We start from the raw sequence: 23,197 nt of genomic DNA, 5'->3' as shown, positions 1-23,197 counted from the left end.
TAATATCATTTTCTGTTGAATAAGAATCAAAAGTTGATTAAAGTACTTTAAAATGTATTATATTTTACTGTAATTACTTAATGAATAAGTAATAATAGTAAAATTCTATTTCCGAAATGATTTATTCATTATAGTACCAGAATACTGAATATAATTTCATTCAATGTTGTTTATATTAGTTTTACTGAATATGAATTTAGTATTGCACTATTTATTGCATCGTAAATTGCACTTTTTTTATTTCAAACGTTTATATGAACACCATTAAACGAAGTTTTTGACAGTAGATTGCGAAATTATAACAAATGAATTTTTATTATATTTTTACTTCCTTCGCAACGCATAAACTCACAGAAATTTTTTGATAAAATGGTTTTTCTATATTTGATTTATGATAACTTTAAAATTTAGCAATTCATTTTTTTGACATAGAAAAACAAAATTAACAACCAAAAATAAAAGCGAATCATAAAATTATTTTCAAAAATTATTTAATTAATAAATTATTCAGTTAATTTGCCTATTAAGTATTATTCATTTCTATTGTGCTTTATTATTATTATTATTATTATTTAATAGACTAATAGATTTAAAATCTAAATTAAAAAATCAATTTATCAGTAACAAGAAGAGATAACTGTTGTTTCGTCATCAATAATAACACCGTAACAGACAAGATACTATATCTATTTGAAATAACTGCAATACCGAACACACTATCTGTTTCACTCTCGACAGTTGAAGTACCGTCAGTTTATTAATGGTTATGGAATGAATAGGATGTATGTATTCTATAAAAATAATGTAAGTAAAGCATTACTTTAAATTTAATTACATATTTTTACTATGTAAAATTTTCGTGTATAAAAATGAAATTTTTACATTTATAAGTCAATTATTTTTTAATTTGACACTTAGATTGTTATGTCAATTGATTTTTTCAACAAAATTGATTACATTTTTGTAATTCTGAGTAATTTGGGGGTTTTGACAACAATCGTTAATATCTATTTATATAGAAAGTAATGTAGTTCTAGAAACGAGAGTAAACTTTATCAACAATACAGGTGTGCCATTTAAAATTTTAATATTTGTTTCTATTTTGGAATCAATTAAAGATAATGCCATCTCTACAATTAATGTAATTTTTATACCTAATATTTTAGTATATCCTTTCTGTTTACCAAGACAAATGTGGTAATAAAATAAATATGCAATATATTCATATTAATTGTATAATTTTAAAGTATTTAAATTGTGTATATAAGCATTATTTATACTAACAATTATTTGATTATAGCTTTAAAGTTTTTTTTTAGTTACTTATATTAGAAAATAAACTTAGTTTTATCATTTTAAAACAATAAATTTCTTTGTTTGGATTTTTCTATTTATCAGCTCTTTACTGATTAACAGAAATTATCTCTATTAGAATGATTTATTTAAAGTACTTCTTTTTATTTCATCTTTTCATCGTTTCACAGGTATGAATTATATTCTAAATAATTTAAATTTATTCATTCAATTAAAAAGTGTTAAAAATAATTATTATTTTGTTAAAATTAAGTTAATTATCTTATTATTTTTATCTTTATAGGGTCAAAATATAACCTGTCGTGGACGAAATCACTATTTTAGTAGAGATAGTTTTGCTGTTTATTACTGTTTAATGTGCTTTTATTACATTCCTGAGCACATGTTTCCAAAAGGAAAAGTCAATTTCAGGTATTGTGTAAACTTATAAATTACAGAAGAATTGTTGGTAATAGAAAAATTTTATAATCCAATTAATAATGCCTGATAAATTGGGGTTATCTTTAATAAATAATTACGTTGTTAAATTAAACGATTTTACTTGGCCTCAAATATCTATCTTTTATAACATGAATAACATTAGGCTTACATTTAATTTTAATTTTTTCAAAAACGTGAATTTGTCTCTTTTCTTTACTAAATATTTTTAATTTAATAAACAAATTTTTACGTTTTGTCATGTAAATTATATTCAGATAAAATATCTAACTTTTTTAATTCCCTAGATCTTTAATTCTCTTGTTAAACATTAAAAATTTGATTGTAAACATTTACTTCATGCAAAACAAATTACTTTGCTTTCCATGAGCTAAATTTTTTCAAATAAAATTAATTAAATCTATAGAAAATATTCTTTATTTTGTAATCATGCTATTTTGATTATGAAAATCGAATAATTAGAATGTTTTTATCGTATAATAAATTAATCTGTAAATAATAACTCACTCGAAAAAATTAGAGATTTTAAAGACGTCGTCGTGTAATGGAATGATACATTTACTTTAAAATATTTTGTTTCCTTATTTATTTTTTGTTTTATTTCACGATGATATATATATATATAAATTTCTTTATAATTTAAATATATATGGAAATTTATTATAGAATTCAAAATACAAAAGGAGAGAGAACGTAAATAAATTTAACTTTATAATAATGTAACATTTTTCAAAATCTGCTTTATTATTTTTCTATTTATATGTATATAATTTTTATATATTAAGATTTTATACAATATAAAATAGATTATTTTTCGAGACTGTTGAGAGGAAAAAGCACTGGATACAAATTACATGAATGTAAAGGAGTTCAGAAAACTTTTAAAAATGATAAATTAGCATAATCTTTACAAATTTTGGTAGATTTTTTCCCGTAATTTCACAATTTTTAAGTATAATAAATGTGGTTTTTGTTATTTAAATATCGAAAAATTGTTTATTTTGTAAACAGTAGAGAAAGGGCCTATGAGAATGTTAAACTGAGACACGTTTCTTCTCTCGACAGATTTACCATTTCAAGTCAATAGATGAATTTTTTTCTTTGTTATAAAATATATTTAAATAATTCATTACAATTAACAAAAATTAACCAAAAAAAATTCTTAATTTTCGGGATATTTTGTAATATTGTGGATTCTTGTTTAGTGTGTTGCTGTTATCTGCAGCCTTTTTGAGTTGTCGTTTCTAAATTTATATTTATGTTTTATAAAATATTATGGACAACAAAGTTACATTAAATACTACAGAAATAAACTTTTTATATCTGGTTTAGAATATAAATTTTAAAAAAAGTAAAAAAATGCATAATTTCTAAATTATTTTTCCTAATAAAATCATTTTCTATTAATATTTATTTAAAAGAGTGCTGAAATAGTTCAAATTAATTTTATTTGGTTTAGAAGTAAATTATAATAACTAAATTAATTTCGGTGTTATGTAAAAAATATAAATTAGATTACTTGAAAACCTATAAATCAATACGTAAGTTAATTGTTTGAAAATTTTACATTTGTTAAGTATAATATGATTTGATGATGAATTAATAATTTATTTGACTTTATAAAAAGTAAAAGAATTGTAGATAATCAAATAACACTGTTGAGTAAAGGAAAATTTAAAGTTCTTACTTAATTTAATTAAATAAAGTGACTGTACTATTTGCCCAGTAACTATACATTAGATCCTTCCAATTTATATTATAAATTTTTTTAAATAAAAATGTTATATTTAATTAACATTTTACTTGAGATAGAAATATAAAAAATTCTTTATATTATTTAATTTTCAAATAACAAAGAGTTCGATGAACGCGTTAAAAAAAATTTAAAATTGCAATTTTCTTTCTAGGCGAATAATACATTAAAAATTTTAATGTAGCTAAAAGTTAATTTGTAAATGTTTTACCTAAATTTTAGTATTAAAATCTTAGAGTATATCATTATAATTAATTATTTCTAGATTTGTTTAACTATAAATATATATGTAAATTATACAATCAGCTTGTGATTCGATTTATCTCAGTTTTATATTTATTTACTAGATATAATCGTTTAACAAATTTGGTACATGATCCACGTACAAATCAAAGCTTTGTATTGGATCCAAAAAATAAATCATCACCCGTGTATCAGAATTTTGCCAATGATCGTGATGCGAGTAAATGGACCGATTGTTGCCAGGCTGCTATTGACTGTTGTGATAAGATGCTGAGTGATCCTCCTTTGCCAAAAACGGGTAATTTTCACGTTGTTTTTCAAGCAATAAATATTATTTTATTTTTAAAGCTTTCAATTTGTGTGAAAAGAATAAAATTTATAAATATTAATAAAAAAATTCGAAAGATTTAATTATTTTTCAACTATTTTAAATTGCCTTTACTATATTTACGGTTGATAAATTAAATTTTGCAAAAATGAAAATTTAAACAATGACAACAAATAGAATTTGAATAGATAAAAATTAAATAAACGTTTACTTCGAAACTATAATTAGAAATTAATTAATAAGATATTTAAAAAAATTTCCACTTTACTTATGTCAATTCTGTACTTTATGTAATTATTGACCTCATTTGATATCGTAAAAAGATCAGATTTTATCAGGATTTGTAAACATGTAATTCGTTAATGTGTATTATTTAGTTTACTTTCTTGTTATTTTCTTTATCTTCCATAAAATAAAAATCATATATTTTTTCTTTTTTATAAAGGAAAAGAACTTTAAATATTCTTAATGGTAGAATAATTGTGATTATACATCGAGATTAAATATTATAATTAAAAAACAGATTGCTTAAGGAATTTATTGTATTTTTTAAAAAATTAATAATAATAATAATAGATTGTTTTAAATTTGTCCCTTCAGGTCTTTTGCAAATCTTGACGTTTTTAAGATTCCTGAATCCAAAAACGTCAAAAAACTGGGAAAATTCTGTGTGCGTGTGGGTGTATGTGTATGTAAGTGTGTTGTGTTTGTGTCTATTTTGTTTACTATCTCAGGATGGGGTAAAAATTAAGAAATAAAATTTGGCATCATAATTTGAATATAAGGGGTATTGAAATAAATGCTATTAAAGTTTTGAGTACGAAACTTAAGAGGATGAAAAGATAGAGGGGGTCATGTATCATCTCGAGTGGAGTCGAACCTAAATGAAAATTTTACTCATTATTGGCGTTTACAATATTTTAAAAACTCATCTCTATTCTCAAATTAATCGTTTTTTTGTTCTTTTTATAATAATTAATAATATAAAAGTTATTTTTAATAACATTCCATAACACATGGCACCACACACAATTTGAACTTTGAGCTAGTGTCTTAGTGTTTTTTAAAGTTGAATATTTTTTAAATAGAGATTTTTATTATACGTCAACAAAATTATTTTTAAAGTTTTTATTATTACTTAATTTTTATAATCTAATATAATTGAAAATTATCGGACTTTCTAATGGTCTTCTCAATCCTGTTCAAGTGCCAAGAAAATCGAGTAAGAACCTAAGCTAGCTTTTATTAATAGACTTACTTTTCTTTTACTTTAAGATTAAATGAAATTTCACATTCTATTTTAATTGATTTAATTTTTTAAATGTTGATTTGATGAAACTCAAATTGCGTATGCGATTCATATAAAAAAAATACATTTGAAATATTAATTACTTTATTACTTTTTGTATTAAAATAGAAAAAAGCTCGTAAAAGATTTAAAATAAAGTTCTTAAACCTTTCTTTATTTAATTTTCATGAAACATTATATTGATGTAGTTATATGTTATTTTAATATAGATAAAAAGTACTGTCCAAGAACGTGGGATGGTTGGCAATGTTGGCCAGATACTTTAGCAGGAACGACAGCATCAAGAGTTTGCGAAAATCACGTTTACTTTAAAAGTCAATTACCAAGCTGTCGAAGTAAGTAATGAAAATGATAGAAGAAAATAATTAAATATACTCATGACAATAACAATTTATTTTAGAGCATGCAATGAAAGAATGTTTACTTAATGGTGAATGGTATAAAGAAGGGAACTCTGAATGGACTGATTATAGCGGATGCGGTGCTAGAGATGTAAGATTTTATGTTTAATAATTTATGCTTTAAAGTGAAATTATTAAAATGATGGTTTATATCTGATTAGGTCTACGTTAAATCTATTATATTTCATCTGGTTTGTTTTGGAATATCTATACTTGCTTTAATTCCCGCTATTATTATTTTTTCGAGTTACAGGTAAGCTTGTTTATAAATTATGAAGTAGATTTATAAAATTTTAATTAAAATTCATTTTTATCGTTTTTAATACTATTTTCAGAAGCTTAAAAGTATACAGAATTACAATACATAAAAATCTATTTTCATCATGTTTAATGACAGCTCTATCTGTTATTATTTTTAAAGCTGTTGTCATACATGATCAGACTAAGGCTAATAGTAAGGATTATTTAAATAAAAATTCGGTATGTAATTAAAGTTATAGCTAATTTAATCATTTTTGAAAAAAATAAAAAATTTATACCCATGACAGTTTCTTAACTTTCTGTAGGCTTGGTGTAAATTATTATTTATTTTAACTAAATATTTTCGTCTGACAAATTATATGTGGATGTTCTGTGAAGGATTTTATTTACATAAACTGATAGTCTCTGCATTTACAGAACAGAAAAATCTTTATCTATTTTATTTTATTGGATGGGGTAAGTTTGACCAATAAAAATATTAACTTTGTGATTTTAATAAAATATTTTAAATAATAATTTCTTTATTAATATTTGTAAAATATATAAAGAAAAATTAATTTTTTTTATTAATTTATTTGCGAATTAAATCAATATTCAAGTATATTTATAAATTATATTCTTATCTTATTAAGATATCTAATCATTTTATATTTAAAAATTTTTAAATTTTTATTTTTGATAGGAATTCCCTTGATAATCATATCAATATATTCATTGTTAAAGCTCTTTCTCGCCAATTTTCAGTAAGTCTTGTTATTGTATTGAACAGTTTTACTTTATTAATTTACAGTTTTTACAGTAATTAATACAGAGAGGATGATAATACTGATCAAATTGAATATTTAAGATTGTCGATATTAACATTTATCTATTTTTTAAACACTGAATAATACTTGATTAAAGTGATTATACTTCAATAGTTAAAGATATAAATATTTAATTTAGATTATAGATTTACTCTATATATATATTATCTATTTGTCTAATATCTTTATAGTCTACGTAGGCTAATATTCTATCGAATGGTTTAATTAGAGTATTTCGAACGTAAAAGCGACGATTAAAACAAAGATACTTTTACAGAATAATACATTCTGTCTAGCTTACAATACTTTTTCTGTGATGACATATTATACGTCAAAAACATTTCAGTATGATAAATATAGTATAGTATAATCATCCTCAATATGAAAAAGTTTAATAACAAAATTCCATATAATTTTTTATAATAAATTATCTTTTGAAATAAATTTTACATCTAATTAACAACCGAACTCACACTCAACAGAAAGAATAATTACTAAAATCATTACTAAACACCTTTGGCTTCTGAGACACATTTGTTTGCTTACACACTAGCATTTTAATGTATAATTTTAGTGATTATTTTAGTAATTTACGTCTAATTATTTCTTTTCTCCTACTTTGTTTTTGCAAAACTATAACAAAATACAAAGCTTATTTTTAGTTTATATTTAAACTTTAAATATTATTAGACTAAGAAACTTGAATTTCCGCTCTTTTCGCTCACTTGCTTAAAAATTTCATAACGATTCATCGATTTCTGACGCCATCGTTTCTATTTTTCTTTTTATTTTGTGACGGAAAAAGTATCGTGAAGACTTTAACCTTAGTATTTTATATAAATAAATATGTATATATATATATAATTAAGCTCAAAGTCATTACTATAATGAATACAAAGAGAGGGAAACGGAATATATAGCTTATAGAGAAGCGTGTAAAATAGAGAAAGCGAAAATATGAAATAGAATGTTATTTTTAATGTATAATGAAGGTAAAATTTAACACTTTGATTAGATTATCTATTTAAATTCCTATAACATTTAGTCACTGAAGGAGTTTAATTTGTCAGAAAAATATAGAATAAGATAAAGCAAAACTTGGCTTTAAAAGGAGAGAAGTCTAGAAGAGTAAGTCAAGATCATAACTTGCATATTTATAATAGATAAGTAAGGAAGTTTCTTCAGAAAAGTTATATAAGAGACATAATATTATAAAATTTTCAATTGAACAAATCTTTACGTAAATGACAGTAATCTATATTACAAAGACCCACTAATTCTTCAACTTGAAAGCAAATTTTTAACGAAAATAAATCTTTCGTTCGTTGTAAAGAGAAAAATCTTTTCTTTAACAGCAAGGTAGTTGAAGTAAAGTTATAACTCTAGAAAAAATATTATGAGAAATATCAAGAACATGTTCCGATCCAATGAGAAAAGTGTCATGTTTAGCAGAGTACTTTCAATTCATTTGGAAACTTTTTTTACTTTTTTAGCCCTGTGGACATTAAGGGAGCCTCTTAAGTCCATCATAGGTTGGTCAGACCAACAATGGAGTAGTAGGATGGAGAGAGATGAGACCCGACATATCCGGAACCAGCTCCGAAAAATATCTGGAGTTTTTCTTTATCCGTACGGATTCGTTCCCTGGTTCCTCAGAGCGGTAGGCTGACATCTAAACCGTTCGATCATCCGGCATCCGGCCGTCAATAACTACTGTAACCTAAATGACAACAGATATTTCTGCCTGAAATATTTTCAGAACGGTATATTATGTACAGTACTCTGTCGAAAAGCTTTCATATATTCAGGATTGTCACTATAGGTTTAGATCATCTTAAATAACATTAAGCTTTAAGGATAAGTTATTCTATCAGATGTCAATTAAGCTGACTACGAAAGAAATTCTAAAAATACTTTCAAAGTTGATTTAATAAAACTCTTCAAGAATATATCTTCATTTATCACGTCCAGGACACTTTGTCAAAGGCTAAGCAGGTACGATAAATATTGCCTGGAATAGTAGTCACTGTAAAGTGCAAATGAGTTGCAATTATACTAGCAGATCCAAGATTTTTTTAGCTACGAGTGTATTGAGTCTTGAGTCAACCAGAGCAATTGAAACAACCAGATAAGCGAAGATCTCTAGATAAAATTCTAAAGATATGATTTTGTCTCAAACAGGTATCTTGGGCTTACGAATTGCTAGAATTGACTGTGGAAGCTATTGGATGCATAAAAGATGCCCCAGTAGTAATTTCTCTATGAGAATTGTTTAGTTTTTCTCAATCAGTTTGTACTGTATGATAAAAATTCCCTTAAAATAAGTTGCTCCAGTGTACTTGCACAAAATACAATTAATGTTTCTATTTAGCAGACAGCAGAAAACTTAGGCCCTTTAAATGGAATGGACTTTCCACAAGAAACTTTTTCGAACTAGTAGAATAATATTTGATAATTTCTGCTGCACAAAATTGATAGTTGAATTTGTGTAGGCTACCAAATGAGCCGTATACTCGTAAAAGTTACTTAGATTTAAAAAAAAAAGACCTTCTCTAAAGATCATTCAGTTTATCCTAATATAATGAGGGAAAGGCTTTTCGAACGTGAAGGAAAGCTAGGGTTAGCAGTTGTGTATATCTGACCCGATAAAGATAGAATCACCCGACACTGTCAAATTTATAACTTAAATCAGAGGTCACCAAACTACGACCCGCGGGTTTGAGCGTTTCGATTATAGAGTACCTTGCATTTTGCAGATATTTCTTTAAGATTGCCATTTCGACGTGATCTAGAACACTTCACAAAGATTCGCAATTTTAGTGTTCTAAAGACCGAAGCTCTTGTCAAACACACTACAATAATCATGTATTTTGTGAATAATCGTGTGATATCGCTCAGAACACTTTTTCATAAAATGAATAATTGTAAGTACAGTTAATTACAGAAAAACTAGTATACCTGTATTTCTATAAGAGCAACCTTAGTTCGGTTGCTTTTATAGAAATAATAGTAGGCATGGATATTATTTTATGTTTCTTGCCTTTCTCAGATAAACAGAGATGTGCTATAATGCATAAATATCACTTATCTTCATAAGTTTATCTTTTTGTTTGATTTTCTCTTTGTATATGTTTTGTATTTACTGTATTCATTCAAATATATATATATTAATAGTAGTTTTTTTTCTTTTAAGTATCGTAAGTATAATGTTTACAAATGTTTTTATGAAGGCATATGTTTTTATTGTAAAATTATCTATAGCGAAATATATATTTATTTTCTTACACTATATCAATTTGTGGGGCTAATTGACACCAATTGTGAGGTTTCTACTGTCTTTTGAGCCTTCTTATCACCGAATGTAAGTGATTACACTCGGAATTTTCTAACACCAAGTAAGTTCACTTACTTCTCGAACTTTTTAGTGTTTTTGTGGATGACACTAACACAATCTCGTATATGAGACTAGGGAAAGAGGAAGGAATAGGAAGTGACGAGATTCAATGGAAAAAGTCACTCAATACAATTAACTACATTTAAACATTTATTAGACGGCACAAAAGTTCGTACAGTACGTTACACGTCTAAGTAAAACATAGTTTTCGCAGTTACGCACGTTATCATCGCGGAGAGAGAGAGAATTTAGAGATTTCTGTGCCATACGAATCTGAACTAGAATCCCACGTCGAGGATTACCAGAAATCAGTCTTTGACATTGACTAACAGTACTCGTTGAGGCGAAGCTTCCGGATGTTGGAGAGAAGAACCACACAAGCAGAATGTCGACATACGAACTACAGAGAGGTAATAACATACAGGCACAGATCTTAAAAGTTTGAAGAACGGACTGCGACTGACTAAAATAGGCCGTTCTTCGTCCTATTCAAAGATATAAATTCTTTAGAGGTGATTAAAATCGAGAGAAAGATGCCATAAGATGTTATTATCAACACTAAAAATATTCAAAAATACAGCAATAACTTAGAATAGATTTTAAGTAAAATAAGAACACACAAAGGTTGTGATTTTAAATTGAAATTCTGTATAAATATTTAGATTTATCTTGGTAAAGTACTTTTATTTTATTTTTGTAAAATACAATAGATTACTTAATATTACATCGAAATTTTAATAACGATTGTAAAGAAATAATATGCATAATTTTGTTTAATTTTAACAAGTATTAGCTATTCTTTATATAATTAACTAAAATTGTATATGTCTATTTATTTTTTGTATATAGATGCTGGTCCTTTCCAACAAATATTTTTGAGTGGATTACTAATGTTCCAATGATAATCGCTTTGCTTGTAAATACTTTAAAAAAAAATAATAACACTATGTTTAATTACTCATATTTATGTATTCAAAATTTATAATTAACTTTTTACAGGGTAATTTAATATTTTTATGTGATATTAATCGTGTGTTGCTTACGAAGCTGAGACATCAGAGCAATCCTAATGAACCAACTCAATACAGGTAAGAAAATTAACAGAACTGTTGAATTTGAAAGTAAATGTATTTCTTCATATTCTTAAGAAACTTTAAAAAAAATTAATGTAAACAATATCTATTTTATAATACGTCATCTTCTCTCCTAAACTGTAAGAATCAGCATACCTATAGTGCGTTTAGCTTAACACTTTAATGATGACTAATTATATATAATTATTGGTAAAAAATAAATGATCCTATTGAAATTATTGTGAAATGAATAGCTACACATAATTTATATTATTTTGGTCAATTTTATTAATAAACAACTACAGGAATTTAACTTTATATCGTCTAATTACGATGAAAGGTTTCACATAATTCTAAAGCATTTAATAAATTATTTTGTTTTATATTTGTAAAGATATTTTGATATTAAAATGTTATCGGAAAAAAGACAGAGAGAAGATGAGGTAATAAATTATTACTAAAATTGGTACATTTTTCAAAACTCATTTGACCTTAGAAAATCACATTTAAAAAAATAAATACTATAATATAATTCGTGAAACAAAATTTTTTGGAAGTTTGGTTCATATCTTTTGTATCGAACTTTAAAATAAATATAAATAAAATGAACTGTTTAAATCGAATAATTATAATTTATTTAAAAAATAATATATATAGCATTTTTCATTACAAATGATTTGTTTTATATATAATATTCTTAATGTGAATATGAATAATTGTTGTTGTCTGCTATGATGCCAGATAAAAGAAAATTTCATTATTTTGTTATTGGATGCTTTATTTATGAAATATTACAGTAGTGTGATACGCACAAACGAGTTTCTTTTTGATTACTTTGATAAAGTAGTAAATTATGCAAATTTTTGTAGAATATTTAAAACTGTAACTAAAAAATCCTAAATAAATCTCAAATTCTCTGTAATACAAAAATTATAATTTTGTACTATCTATTTATATATAATTTTCATTGTAAAAAAGCATTAAAATAGTCAAGTTTATATAGCTATCTCTTTTCTGTTGATAATGTCCAACGTTCGTTTTTATTCCTAGTTTAACGATTGTAATTCAATAACTAATTGCTCAGATGCATTTTTTATATTATACGTAAAAGTACAGATTAGTCTGATAATCACAATCGGACATAAGGCAATACACGAAATCGTAGCTTGTCGGCCGGATGGACTAACAGATAAACAGATGCTTTTACCATTTTAATCAGCCGCTCAAAGGAATCTGGATTCAGGTCCGAAATTAAGGATTTTTCACGGGTGATATGCTCCAAGTATATCTCCCATTCTCGAATCAGCTAGAGGACGTTACCCATCATCTAGCTGATTCTTCTACACCTCAATGAATCCATAATGCGTATTTCAATGTTTTTCAACCGTTTTCTAATAGTGGTACCCCAACTTGGTAATTTTCTTGTGGCAACCCTACTTCTTTATTAGGGTTGTTCACTTTTCGTACTTTTATTAATATACGAAGTAGTGTTATAGCGCTGCTCAGCACTATATTTTGCGGCATCTCAAGTGTCGTTGCGATATCATAATGTGCCGCGATATCCCGGTTGATAACCACCGCCACAATGAGTAAAAAGTGAAAATTCTCCTAATGTTTTCAAGGCGAAAGTTGAAAATGGTAACGGAGTCGAATACACAATTTCAAATTGTCATTCTTTTTGGTGTCGAATTAGCCTTCATTTTATACATTTATTAAAATTCTGCCTTTCGTCGCTGTCCGACCGGAAATATAACCTGTTGGTAAAACTCTATATGGTTAGTTTTCTTGCATTGTTATTGTCTTTAGTCGTCTACATTTTTGGCAGATTCTTATGAAGTTTCGCTCGTTCATTATAAGTTTCTAGTTTCGATTTTGCAGCAGTTTCAGAATATTGAGAAAGCCAACTATGGATATTTGTCATACTAAAACATTTACAGAATTCTAAGTTAATAGGCTCAAATATATAATTCCTTAGACTCTTATGAACTATTTGAAAACAAGTTATATCTGTCTTTAATGAATGTGTTGTAAAAATAGATTTACTAGAATTATTTTTTAAAAGGAGTTTTTATGTATACTTTTGAAAATGTAATATTTCGATTGTATTATATTAAAGATGAAGAAAATTATTATATTTTGATATATCTGATAAAACGCTGATATTATTTAGGCTAATAAAAATTTTAAAATTAAAAATAATATTTAGCATTTTATATCAATAGATTACGATAAGTTATAAATACTTATTAAAATTTGAAATGACTTTTAATTCGAAAAAAATATGTGAGTACATTTTTCATTAGTCATGCTAATCTATCAAGACAAAAACTTTGAGTAAAATATTTCTTAAATGAATTATAATTAATCTAATTCTGTAAGCGATTTTCATTTCATTGTGTATTAAAAAATTTACAGAATAATTACATTGAACTTATTAGTCAGCGAGTGTACTTATTTTTTTCCTTAATTAAAATTCCTTATTTGAAATATTTATTCAGTTTTCTTTTACACATCTTTAGCTCTTCGTGCATTTTATTTTTTCTCTTGTGTAGAAGAGAAAGGAAATAAATTAAAAAGTAATTGATTTAAAATTTAAATACAACGTGATAAATATGATTATTTTTTTTTTTACTGGAGTAAGGAATTTTCATTAATAAATATTTATAATGTAAAAATATTCCAGAAAAGCGGTTCGTGCAACTTTAGTTCTAATTCCGCTCTTCGGACTACACTCATTTTTGACCATCTACAGACCAAATTCATTAGGTTCCTGTCAACATCATGAAGCCTACAACTACGTAGAATACGCAATGGACGGATTACAGGTATTTATCCACTTTTGTTTTTATGGATAATCAAATATTCACTATTTTAATTAATTGAATACGTCTTGTTAAGGCTGCTGTGATTTCTATAATATTTTGTTACGGCAACAGCGAAGTAAGTATTTATTATTTTTTAAGAGTTCGTTCTAAATTTTATAAAGTGTTATTAAATAAAACATTACTAGTTAGTTTTTTTAAAGATATTCTTAAAAATATACTTAAAAATAAAAAGCAATATGCACTTTATTATTATCCATGCTAATTAACGTAGTGAAATAGAATATTTTTTAATTTTATAATTACGAATATATATATATATATATATATATAATAATAATAATAATAATAATAATAAAATTAACAGAATAGTAAGATTTTATACTTTAATACATTTAAAATATTTCAAATATATTTTAACCAAAACAAACTATTTATAATTTGAAATCATGTGATTCACCTAGTTCGTTTCCATAATTAGTTACATACTTCGTTTTTGAACTAAAAATGGAAGATTTATGGCAAACAAGTAGTGGAGGATGTCAAAATATTTACGATATATAAAAATAAACTTTATAAAGCTAAAACCTTGGAATAATTCTTGAAAGAAAGGGGTATCAATTCACGTTAATTTTTTAAAAAGTCATTGGTTTGTGTATTAACATGAAATAAAAATATTTAATTTTAAAATATTTATTAATTTTTAACAATAAAAATAAAACTGTAAGACAAAATGTACTTAAAATATTGTATATATAATAACGAAAACAAAAACATGCATTAAAAAATGGAATCGTCTTAATATATTTTTCACAAAACATTAGTGGAGTCAACCTTTTCCTACAGGTTGTATCCGTTTTGTGTCTTCAAATTGTACATATTTTAAATATGTTTCCTATAAGACTTTTATTTATATTGTCATACAATTTTTGCAAGTTTTCAAAAAAACTTTTAAAGGAATTTCTTACATATTTTAAACATATAAGAGCCTGTGCGATAAGGTCGACTCCATGATGTTTTCATTGTGTTCTTATTTATGTTTATGTTTAAGTTCTGTACATTTTCACCCTAATTTGTAAAAAGTTTACAGGTTTCTTTTATTTACACGCTACACCCATATAAGTGCTTTAAAAAGTCGATAATTTGCAATTAGAATTACTCCCTTAAAAAACTTATTAAAGAAAGATTCATATATTTTCAAATTATAATTAAACTAGCAGGTAGGCCCGGCGTTGCTCGGGCGAAAGTAACGATAGCGATAATTAAGATTATTAAGTTATAGTCACAAAAGAAAAAGAGTAATTTCATCAACAAATTAAATATTTCTAAAGAAAGGTCGAATTTAAAACTCGAATGTTCTAATATTGTTTGATTTTCACAACGTGTTCTGATTATATCGTTCGATTTTCATCGAATGTTCTAAAGAAGAAAGATCGAGAAAAACCGAACTAATCTGTTTAAATTTGAAAATCGAATGTGTTCTAACATATTACTCTTTTTTTTTTTCTTCTTTTTTTTCCAGAGCCCGTAAATCTTGCACGTCGCTTTCTCTTGTTCTCCATTGATACTTCACAGTATCATCGTTACTTAACACTTTGGTACTTAAATTTGGTACCCTAACTGCCTACCAAATTTCAACTTTCAACGCCTAACCGTTTTAGCGAAAATTAAGATTATTACGTTACAGTCAACCTTACCCGTTTTCACAAAATGCAAGAATTGGGTTCCCCTGTTTCCAGACTAATTACAGAATTTTTAGATGGATCTTAAAATATGTTCGATTTCCCGCAAAAACGAGAAAAAACTGCATCTGCGTCTTGCACGTCGCTTTCTCTTAACAATTCCATTGTTACGTAACACTTCCATTGTTGACACTTCCATTCGTACTTGACACTTCCATTGTTACTTGACACTTCCATTGTTACTTGACACTTTCATAGTTACTTGACACTTTCATTGTTACTTGACACTTCCATTGTTGATGAAAGTGTTAAGCTTTAATCCTGTCCCTCTCCCCCGTGGGGAGGTATTTCGAAAAATCCCTGTATTGTGTGCGTTCTCGTGACGTACCCTAACTATGTACCAAATTTCAACTTTCAACTCCTAACCGTTTGTGCTCTTAACATTTCCATTGTTACGTAACACTTCCATTGTTGACTCTTCCATTGTTACTTAACAGTTTCATTGTTACTTAACAGTTCCATTGTTACGTAACACTTCCATTGTTGACACTTCCATTGTTGATGAAAGTGTTAAGACTTAATCCTGTCCCTCTCCCCCGTGGGGAGGTATTTCGAAAAATCCCTGTATAGTGTGCGTTCTCGTGACGTACCCTAACTATGTACCGAATTTCAACTTTCAACTCCTAACCATTTGGCTCTGCGCTGATTATTATTATTATTATTATGTTGGGTTAAGTGAGATATACTCGGTTAACACCGGTGGCTGTGTACTATGCCGGACCAAAGTCAAGGCATAGTAACCAAAACAGAAATTAAAGAAGTGTATCAGTGTGTGTGTCTGTATACAGGAATTTTCTCACAATATGACATATATTCAATATAGTGGCCTTCTGTAGTGTGATGTATGTGTTTCTATTCAATTCTAATGTGCCTAGGCTTTTGTGTAGTGTGTGTGGTATGACACCTGTAGAGGAGAGAACAACAGGTACAATAAGCACCCTATCCATCCTCCACAGATGCCTTATTTCCTGGGCGAGTTCTGTGTACTTGCTAATTTTTTCAGTGCATGCGTTTTGTATATTGTGAGTGTTTGGAATGGATATGTCTATAATGTATGTGATTTTATTGTGTTTGTCAATGAGTGTGATGTCTGGTCTGTTGTGGTAAATTGTTTTATCTGTGATTATGGCTCTGTCGTAGTACATTTTGTGCGTGTTGTTTTCCAATACTGTCTGTGGAATGTATTTGTAATATGGTTCGTGGATGTCTACTAATTTGTGTTTCCTTGCAAGCTCTTGGTGTATTATATTTGCTACTTGATTATGTCTGTGTAAATAATCTGTCTGTGCCAAGAGCTTGCAACCAGAGGTGATGTGTTGTATAGTTTCTGGCATGACGTGACATTTTCTGCATGTGTCATTTGTGAGTGTTGCATCTTTGAGTATGTGTTTTCTGTAGTTTTTAGTATTTATGACCTGATCCTGTATGGCAATCATGAATCCTTCCGTCTCCCCAAAGAGGCATCCCCGAGCTAACCAGCTGTTTGACGCAGTTTTGTCAACAAAATCATGGGCCAGATCATAAGGATGCCTGCCATGGAGTGCCTTTCGAGCCCACGATTGCTTAATGGTGTCTATGCTTTTTATATGTTGTGTTGTGTCCATATTATGTGAGTGTAAGTTTAATGGTGTGTTATTCGAGTCTGCTAGAGTTACTGCTTTATGTAATTGTGATATTTCTTGTTTTTCATAAAAAAAAACTCTCGCAGTGACTGTATTTGTTTGTAGTGAAGGTTAACTACGTCAATCAGGCCACGTCCGCCATCTTTACGTGGAAGGGTTAATCTTTCTGTGGCGGATTTAGGATGATGTTGTTTATGCTTAGTAAGTGTTGTTCTTGTTTTCCTTTGGAGTTGCTCAAGATCAGTGTGAGTCCAATGTATAACTCCAAAAGAATATGTGAGTACTGGGATGTTGTTGTTATTATTATTATGTTGGGTTAAGCTAGATATACTCGGCTAACACCGGTGGCTAAGCACTATGCCGGACCAAAGTCAAGACATAGTAACCAAAACAGAAATCAAAGAAGTGTATCAGTGTGTGTGTCTGTATTCAGGAATTTTCTCACAATATGACATGTATTCAATATAGTGGCCTTCTGTAGAGTGATGTATGTGTTTCTATTCAATTCTAATGTGCCCAGGCTTTTGTGTAGTGTGTGTGGTATGACACCTGTAGAGGAGAGAACTACAGGTACAATAAGCACCCTATCCATCCTCCACAGATGCCTTATTTCCTGGGCGAGTTCTGTGTACTTGCTAATTTTTTCAGTGCATGCGTTTTGTATATTGTGAGTGTTTGGAATGGATATGTCTATAATGTATGTGATTTTATTGTGTTTGTCAATGAGTGTGATGTCTGGTCTGTTGTGGTAAATTGTTTTATCTGTGATTATGGCTCTGTCGTAGTACATTTTGTGCGTGTTGTTTTCCAATACTGTCTGTGGAATGTATTTGTAGTATGGTTTGTGGATGTCTACTAATTTGTGTTTCTTTGCAAGCTCTTGGTGTATTATATTTGCTACTTGATTATGTCTGTGTAAATAATCTGTCTGTGCCAAGAGCTTGCAACCAGAGGTGATGTGTTGTATAGTTTCTGACATAATGTGACATTTTCTGCATGTGTCATTTGTGAGTGTTGTATCTTTGAGTATGTGTTTTCTGTAGTTTTTAGTATTTATGACCTGATCCTGTATGGCAATCATGAATCCTTCCGTCTCCCCAAAGAGGCATCCCCGAGCTAACCAGCTGTTTGACGCAGTTTTGTCAACAAAATCCTGGGCCAGATCGTAAGGATGCCTGCCATGGAGTGCCTTTCGAGCCCACGATTGCTTAATGGTGTCTATGCTTTTTATATGTTGTGTTGTGTCCATATGATGTGAGTGTAAGTTTAATGGTGTGTTATTCGAGTCTGCTAGAGTTACTGCTTTATGTAATTGTGATGTTTCTTGTTTTTTGTAGAAAAACTCTCGCAGTGACTGTATTTGTTTGTAGTGAAGGTTAACTATGTCAATCAGGCCACGTCCGCCATCTTTACGTGGAAGGGTTAATCTTTCTGTGGCGGATTTAGGATGATGTTGTTTATGCTTAGTAAGTGTTGTTCTTGTTTTCCTTTGGAGTTGCTCAAGATCAGTGTGAGTCCAATGTATAACTCCAAAAGAATATGTGAGTACTGGGATGACATATGTGTTTATTGCTTTAACTGTGTGTTTTGCATTTAATTGTGTTCTGAGAATAGCATTTAACCTACTTTGGTATTCTTTAATTAATCTTTGCTTTATTTGTGTATGTTCTGTTAGTTTGGCCTGTTGGAATCCTAAATACTTGTAGAACTCGCCCTCTTCCATGGATTCAATAATGTCTCCATTTCCAAGTGCAAAATCTTCTTTCTTCAGGATTCCTTTTTCTATGTGAACTGTTTTGCATTTATCTAGGCCAAATTCCATTTGTATGTCCTTGGTGTATGAATGTGTGATTTGTAGGAGTTGATGAAGTTGTTTTTGTGTGGATGCATAAAGTTTTATGTCATCCATGTACATGAGATGTGACAGTGTAAACTGTGTTGTTTTTTCATGTCTGATATTGTAACCATATTGCGTGTTGTTTAACATGTTGGATATTGGGTTTAGGGCTAAGCAGAACCAGAGAGGACTCAAGGAATCTCCTTGAAAAATTCCTCGCCTAATAAAAATTTGGTTTGTTTGTATGGAAGTGTTACTAACCCTGAGATGTAGTGTTGTTCTCCAGTGCTGCATAGTGTTTTGAAAGAATGCAATGAGTGATGGATGTATTTTGTACATGTGTAGGATATGTAGCAGCCAACTGTGTGGAACACTGTCGAATGCTTTTCTGTAGTCTATATATGCCATGTGTATGTTTCTGTGTTGTCTGTGTGCTTGCCGTAGAATGACTGAATCTATGAGTAACTGTTCTTTGCATCCCCTGTGGTTTCTACGACAACCTTTTTGCTGTTCTGTTAGAATGTTGTGTTCTTCAACATGTTTGTATATTTTGTTTGCGATACAGGATGTCAATAATTTGTAGAGTGTTGGAAGACATGTAATTGGTCTGTATTGTGTGGGGTCTGTGGTATTGTTGTTTTTAGGTTTCATGTAGGTGATGCCCTGAGTAAGAAAATTTGGCATGTCTTGTGGATTGATGATGATGTGTGTTAGATGTTTAGCTAGTTCCTGGTGCAGTGATGTAAACTTTTTGTACCAGAAATTGTGAATGTTGTCTACACCAGGTGTCTTCCAGTTGTGTGTTCTGTTAACAGTGTATTGGAAATCATGTATGTTTATTTCAACACAGGGCATAGTTGGTATGTTGTGCAAGTTTCTGTTCTCCTCCTCGATCCAGCCTGCATCAGCATTGTGCGTGACAGCACTGGACCAAAGAGAAGACCAATATGTTGTGAGTTCTTCTTCTGTTGGTGTGCCACTGTGCTGTGTATCAGTGTTTGCTTTGTTATTAATTTGTCTGTAAAAGAGTTTTTCATTGTTTGTAAATAATTTATTTTGTTGTTTTCGTAGTGTACATGTTTTGTATCGTTTGAGTCTACGTGCTTTGGCAGCAAGTTTTTGTTTTAGTGTATCAATGTATTCTGTAATGCGTGTGTTGTGATGTTCATGTTTTGTGTGTGTTTTTATTTTCTTGAAAATGTTTTTGAGCTGTTTCCTTAATTTGGGTGTTATGTTGTTTTTAGTGTATTGTGTCAGCCTGCCTAATTGCTGTCTAATGTCATTTATTTGTATTTCTATTCTTCTCTGCCAGGCAGGCTTGTGATAGAATTTTGTTTTCTGTGTGTTTGTCTGTGATTGTACTTTCAGCCCATGGTGTGTCACTACTGTGACTGCTCCAGCATAAACTAATGTATGAATGTCTGCGAGTGTAGAAATTGAATGAATGTAGTGTGGTAGTAAGTGAGTGTTTACGTAATTTAGTGTTTTTCCTACTTCCTTTGACGTGTTGATTTTTGGTATTCGTGGTCGTTGTGTGGGATCTGTGCCTGTATATTTAGTGAGTGTTTCCTGAAATATATGTGAGAGTGTATTAACTAAATCCATGTCTATGTTATCAGTGATGGATGAGGAAATGTCTGTAGTATCATTAGTGGTAATTGTTGTATGTGTGTTATTATCAATGCTTGTTGCTGGATTATCCTGACAGGTTACATGATCTTCATTAATGTTAGATGTTTCTGTCTGTTGATGTATTTGATCAGCAACCTGTTGTTTGATAAGTTCAAGTGTTGTTTGTGGAATAAGGTTGTTGTGTATAATTGTTCTTTTTTGATCAACAACCCTTTGTTCGGTGACAATGAGATGAGGATACTGTTGTGTGAATCTATGGTGTAGTTGTTGTCTGTATGCTGTCATGTTTGTTTCGAGTTTTGTGATGGTGTAATAAGTACGGATGATAAACTCGTTCATTTCTACTGTCCATTTCATCCGTTGGCGTGGTTTTCCAGCCTTTGTGGTCTGTGGATGCATTGCCACAGAAACACCAAGGCTGGGTTGGTTCCTCACATCTGTTGAGGGCATTGCAGTAGCCATGCTTGGGCCGGTGCTGCTTTCGCCACCGGTAACCAAGGGAGACTGTGACCTATTTTTCGAACGTGAGCCTCTGCCTAACCCACGAACGCAGACCTTGTTAACCCGGGCGACGTCCGAGCCGGTATCACACTTTGATCTAGTTATCACCATAGTAAATATCTCCACTGAATGTGGGTGTGGTCACTCTTAGCTTCATTTCTCCCCATAGACCTTACTGGCATGGGTGTCCCTACCAGGAGCTTGTGCTCCAGCCTGCATTGCCCTATGGATCAGTAAAATTACTGGGCTCTCCCACCACGACCAGGTGGTGACCACGGGAGAGTTATTATTATTATTATTATTATTATTATTATTATTATTATTATTATTATTATCAACTCGTCTCGATTATATATATAGATCAAGTTATAAATAATTATTCATAATCATTCATTTTATGTTGCATTACAGTAAATTATGAAAATACTAAATTAAATCAATAGTAATCGAGGTTCATTTTTGTTGGTATTTCAATTAATTATTCGTAATTAATATTTAATTAATAAGTAATAACAGTAACTATAATTTAATTAAGTATTTTCATTCTCATGTAATATTTAATATATTGTCAAGCAAAATAATTGGATTAAATAAAATTAATAGGAAATTATTTATGTTACTATTAATATAATTATTTTTTAATTATAAATAAAATTATTTATTTTGCAATTGTAACTAACTAATGATTGTATTTTAATTTTATTAAAATTAATAACAAATTTTAATTTTTAAGTAATTTTTATTGTTGTTATTGTTGTTTTTTTAATAAAATAAATTTTTGTCTTACTACATTAAATCAGTAATGGATCATTATCCATTAAATATAATGGTAAAAAATACATTTTTTTAGAAAAAACTTTGAAATGGCTGAATTATAATGTTATTTTTAAGATTAATGTTCCAAAATATTTATTTAATCCGACCAAAATATGTTTAAAACATTAAAATCTTTTATAATATATTCAGTAAAATGCTTTTTCAGATTATTGGTTTATTAAAAAGAAGTATAGAACGGCAAAAATTGAAAAAAATTGGTAATAATAGGAGAACCAATGATAGGACTGCTGTATCCCTATCAACTGTAACAAGATCTTCGACAATATCTATTTCTAGTGACCACAATTCAACAGTGTAAATGTCACTTTTATATATATATATATAAACGCGTATCACATTTATAAGTTTATATATATCAATGAGAAACAGTGGCGCTCGTAAGAATCTGTTGTGGTGTGACTGTAGCAATAAAAATTTACATAAAAAAATCAATATGAATTGAAAAAATGCATCATTAATAAAAGTAAAATATATATATAATTTACTTATGATAAATTAATTAATAAAAATGTAAGAATGGCGATAATAATACAGTAACTTTTATTTTATACCGGAGGAGCTGCCACTTATGAACGAACCGCCACTGATGAGAATATTTAGTCAACCTCGAATAATAAACAGCGGCCATTCTATCAGGAACTATTTTTAACAAAAAGGCGTACAAAATAATCTTCAAACAGCGGCCATTTTTTATGTTTTCGTCAGTCTTTGTTGTTCAGAGGTTTGACTGTATTTCTTTCTTTCCGTAAGTACAAAAAAAAGAAACGTTCTTTGTATGTTTATGTTCTTTTATGAAGAGGATCGTCAAATATCTGGTTTATTGCCTAAAAGCTAAATTATCTCAAAACACTTAATAGTTGACTCTAAGATTGTTTGTTGGATAA

The 23,197-nt window shown here is 28.7% G+C and overlaps 1 protein-coding gene across 2 annotated transcripts; it reads left to right on the top strand.

The window, feature by feature from the left end:
* The first annotated feature begins 713 nt into the window (after positions 1–713).
* Positions 714–22,667, top strand: LOC136978749 (calcitonin gene-related peptide type 1 receptor-like). Of its 2 annotated transcripts, none has more exons than XM_067274550.1 (15): positions 714–804; positions 1,399–1,484; positions 1,598–1,725; positions 3,853–4,046; positions 5,595–5,720; positions 5,786–5,877; positions 5,948–6,039; positions 6,122–6,266; positions 6,353–6,503; positions 6,730–6,790; positions 11,097–11,163; positions 11,247–11,335; positions 14,004–14,145; positions 14,219–14,260; positions 22,459–22,667. In XM_067274550.1, the coding sequence occupies exons 2-15, from the start codon at positions 1,434–1,436 to the stop codon at positions 22,609–22,611; spliced, it is 1,533 nt and encodes a 510-aa protein (XP_067130651.1). In that variant the 5' UTR covers positions 714–804; positions 1,399–1,433; the 3' UTR covers positions 22,612–22,667. The 2 variants fall into 2 exon arrangements, with proteins under 2 accessions (XP_067130651.1, XP_067130652.1); XM_067274551.1 differs by having other exon boundaries at positions 738–804; positions 1,417–1,484.
* The last annotated feature ends 530 nt before the right edge of the window (positions 22,668–23,197 follow it).

Source organism: Centruroides vittatus, unplaced genomic scaffold, assembly GCF_030686945.1.
Source record: "Centruroides vittatus isolate TY-2023 unplaced genomic scaffold, ASM3068694v2 contig_549, whole genome shotgun sequence".
In the NCBI taxonomy this organism is placed as follows: Eukaryota; Metazoa; Arthropoda; class Arachnida; order Scorpiones; family Buthidae; genus Centruroides; species Centruroides vittatus.
The sequence above is the reverse complement of the archived record's forward strand: the minus strand, read 5'-3'. Positions and strand labels throughout refer to the sequence as shown.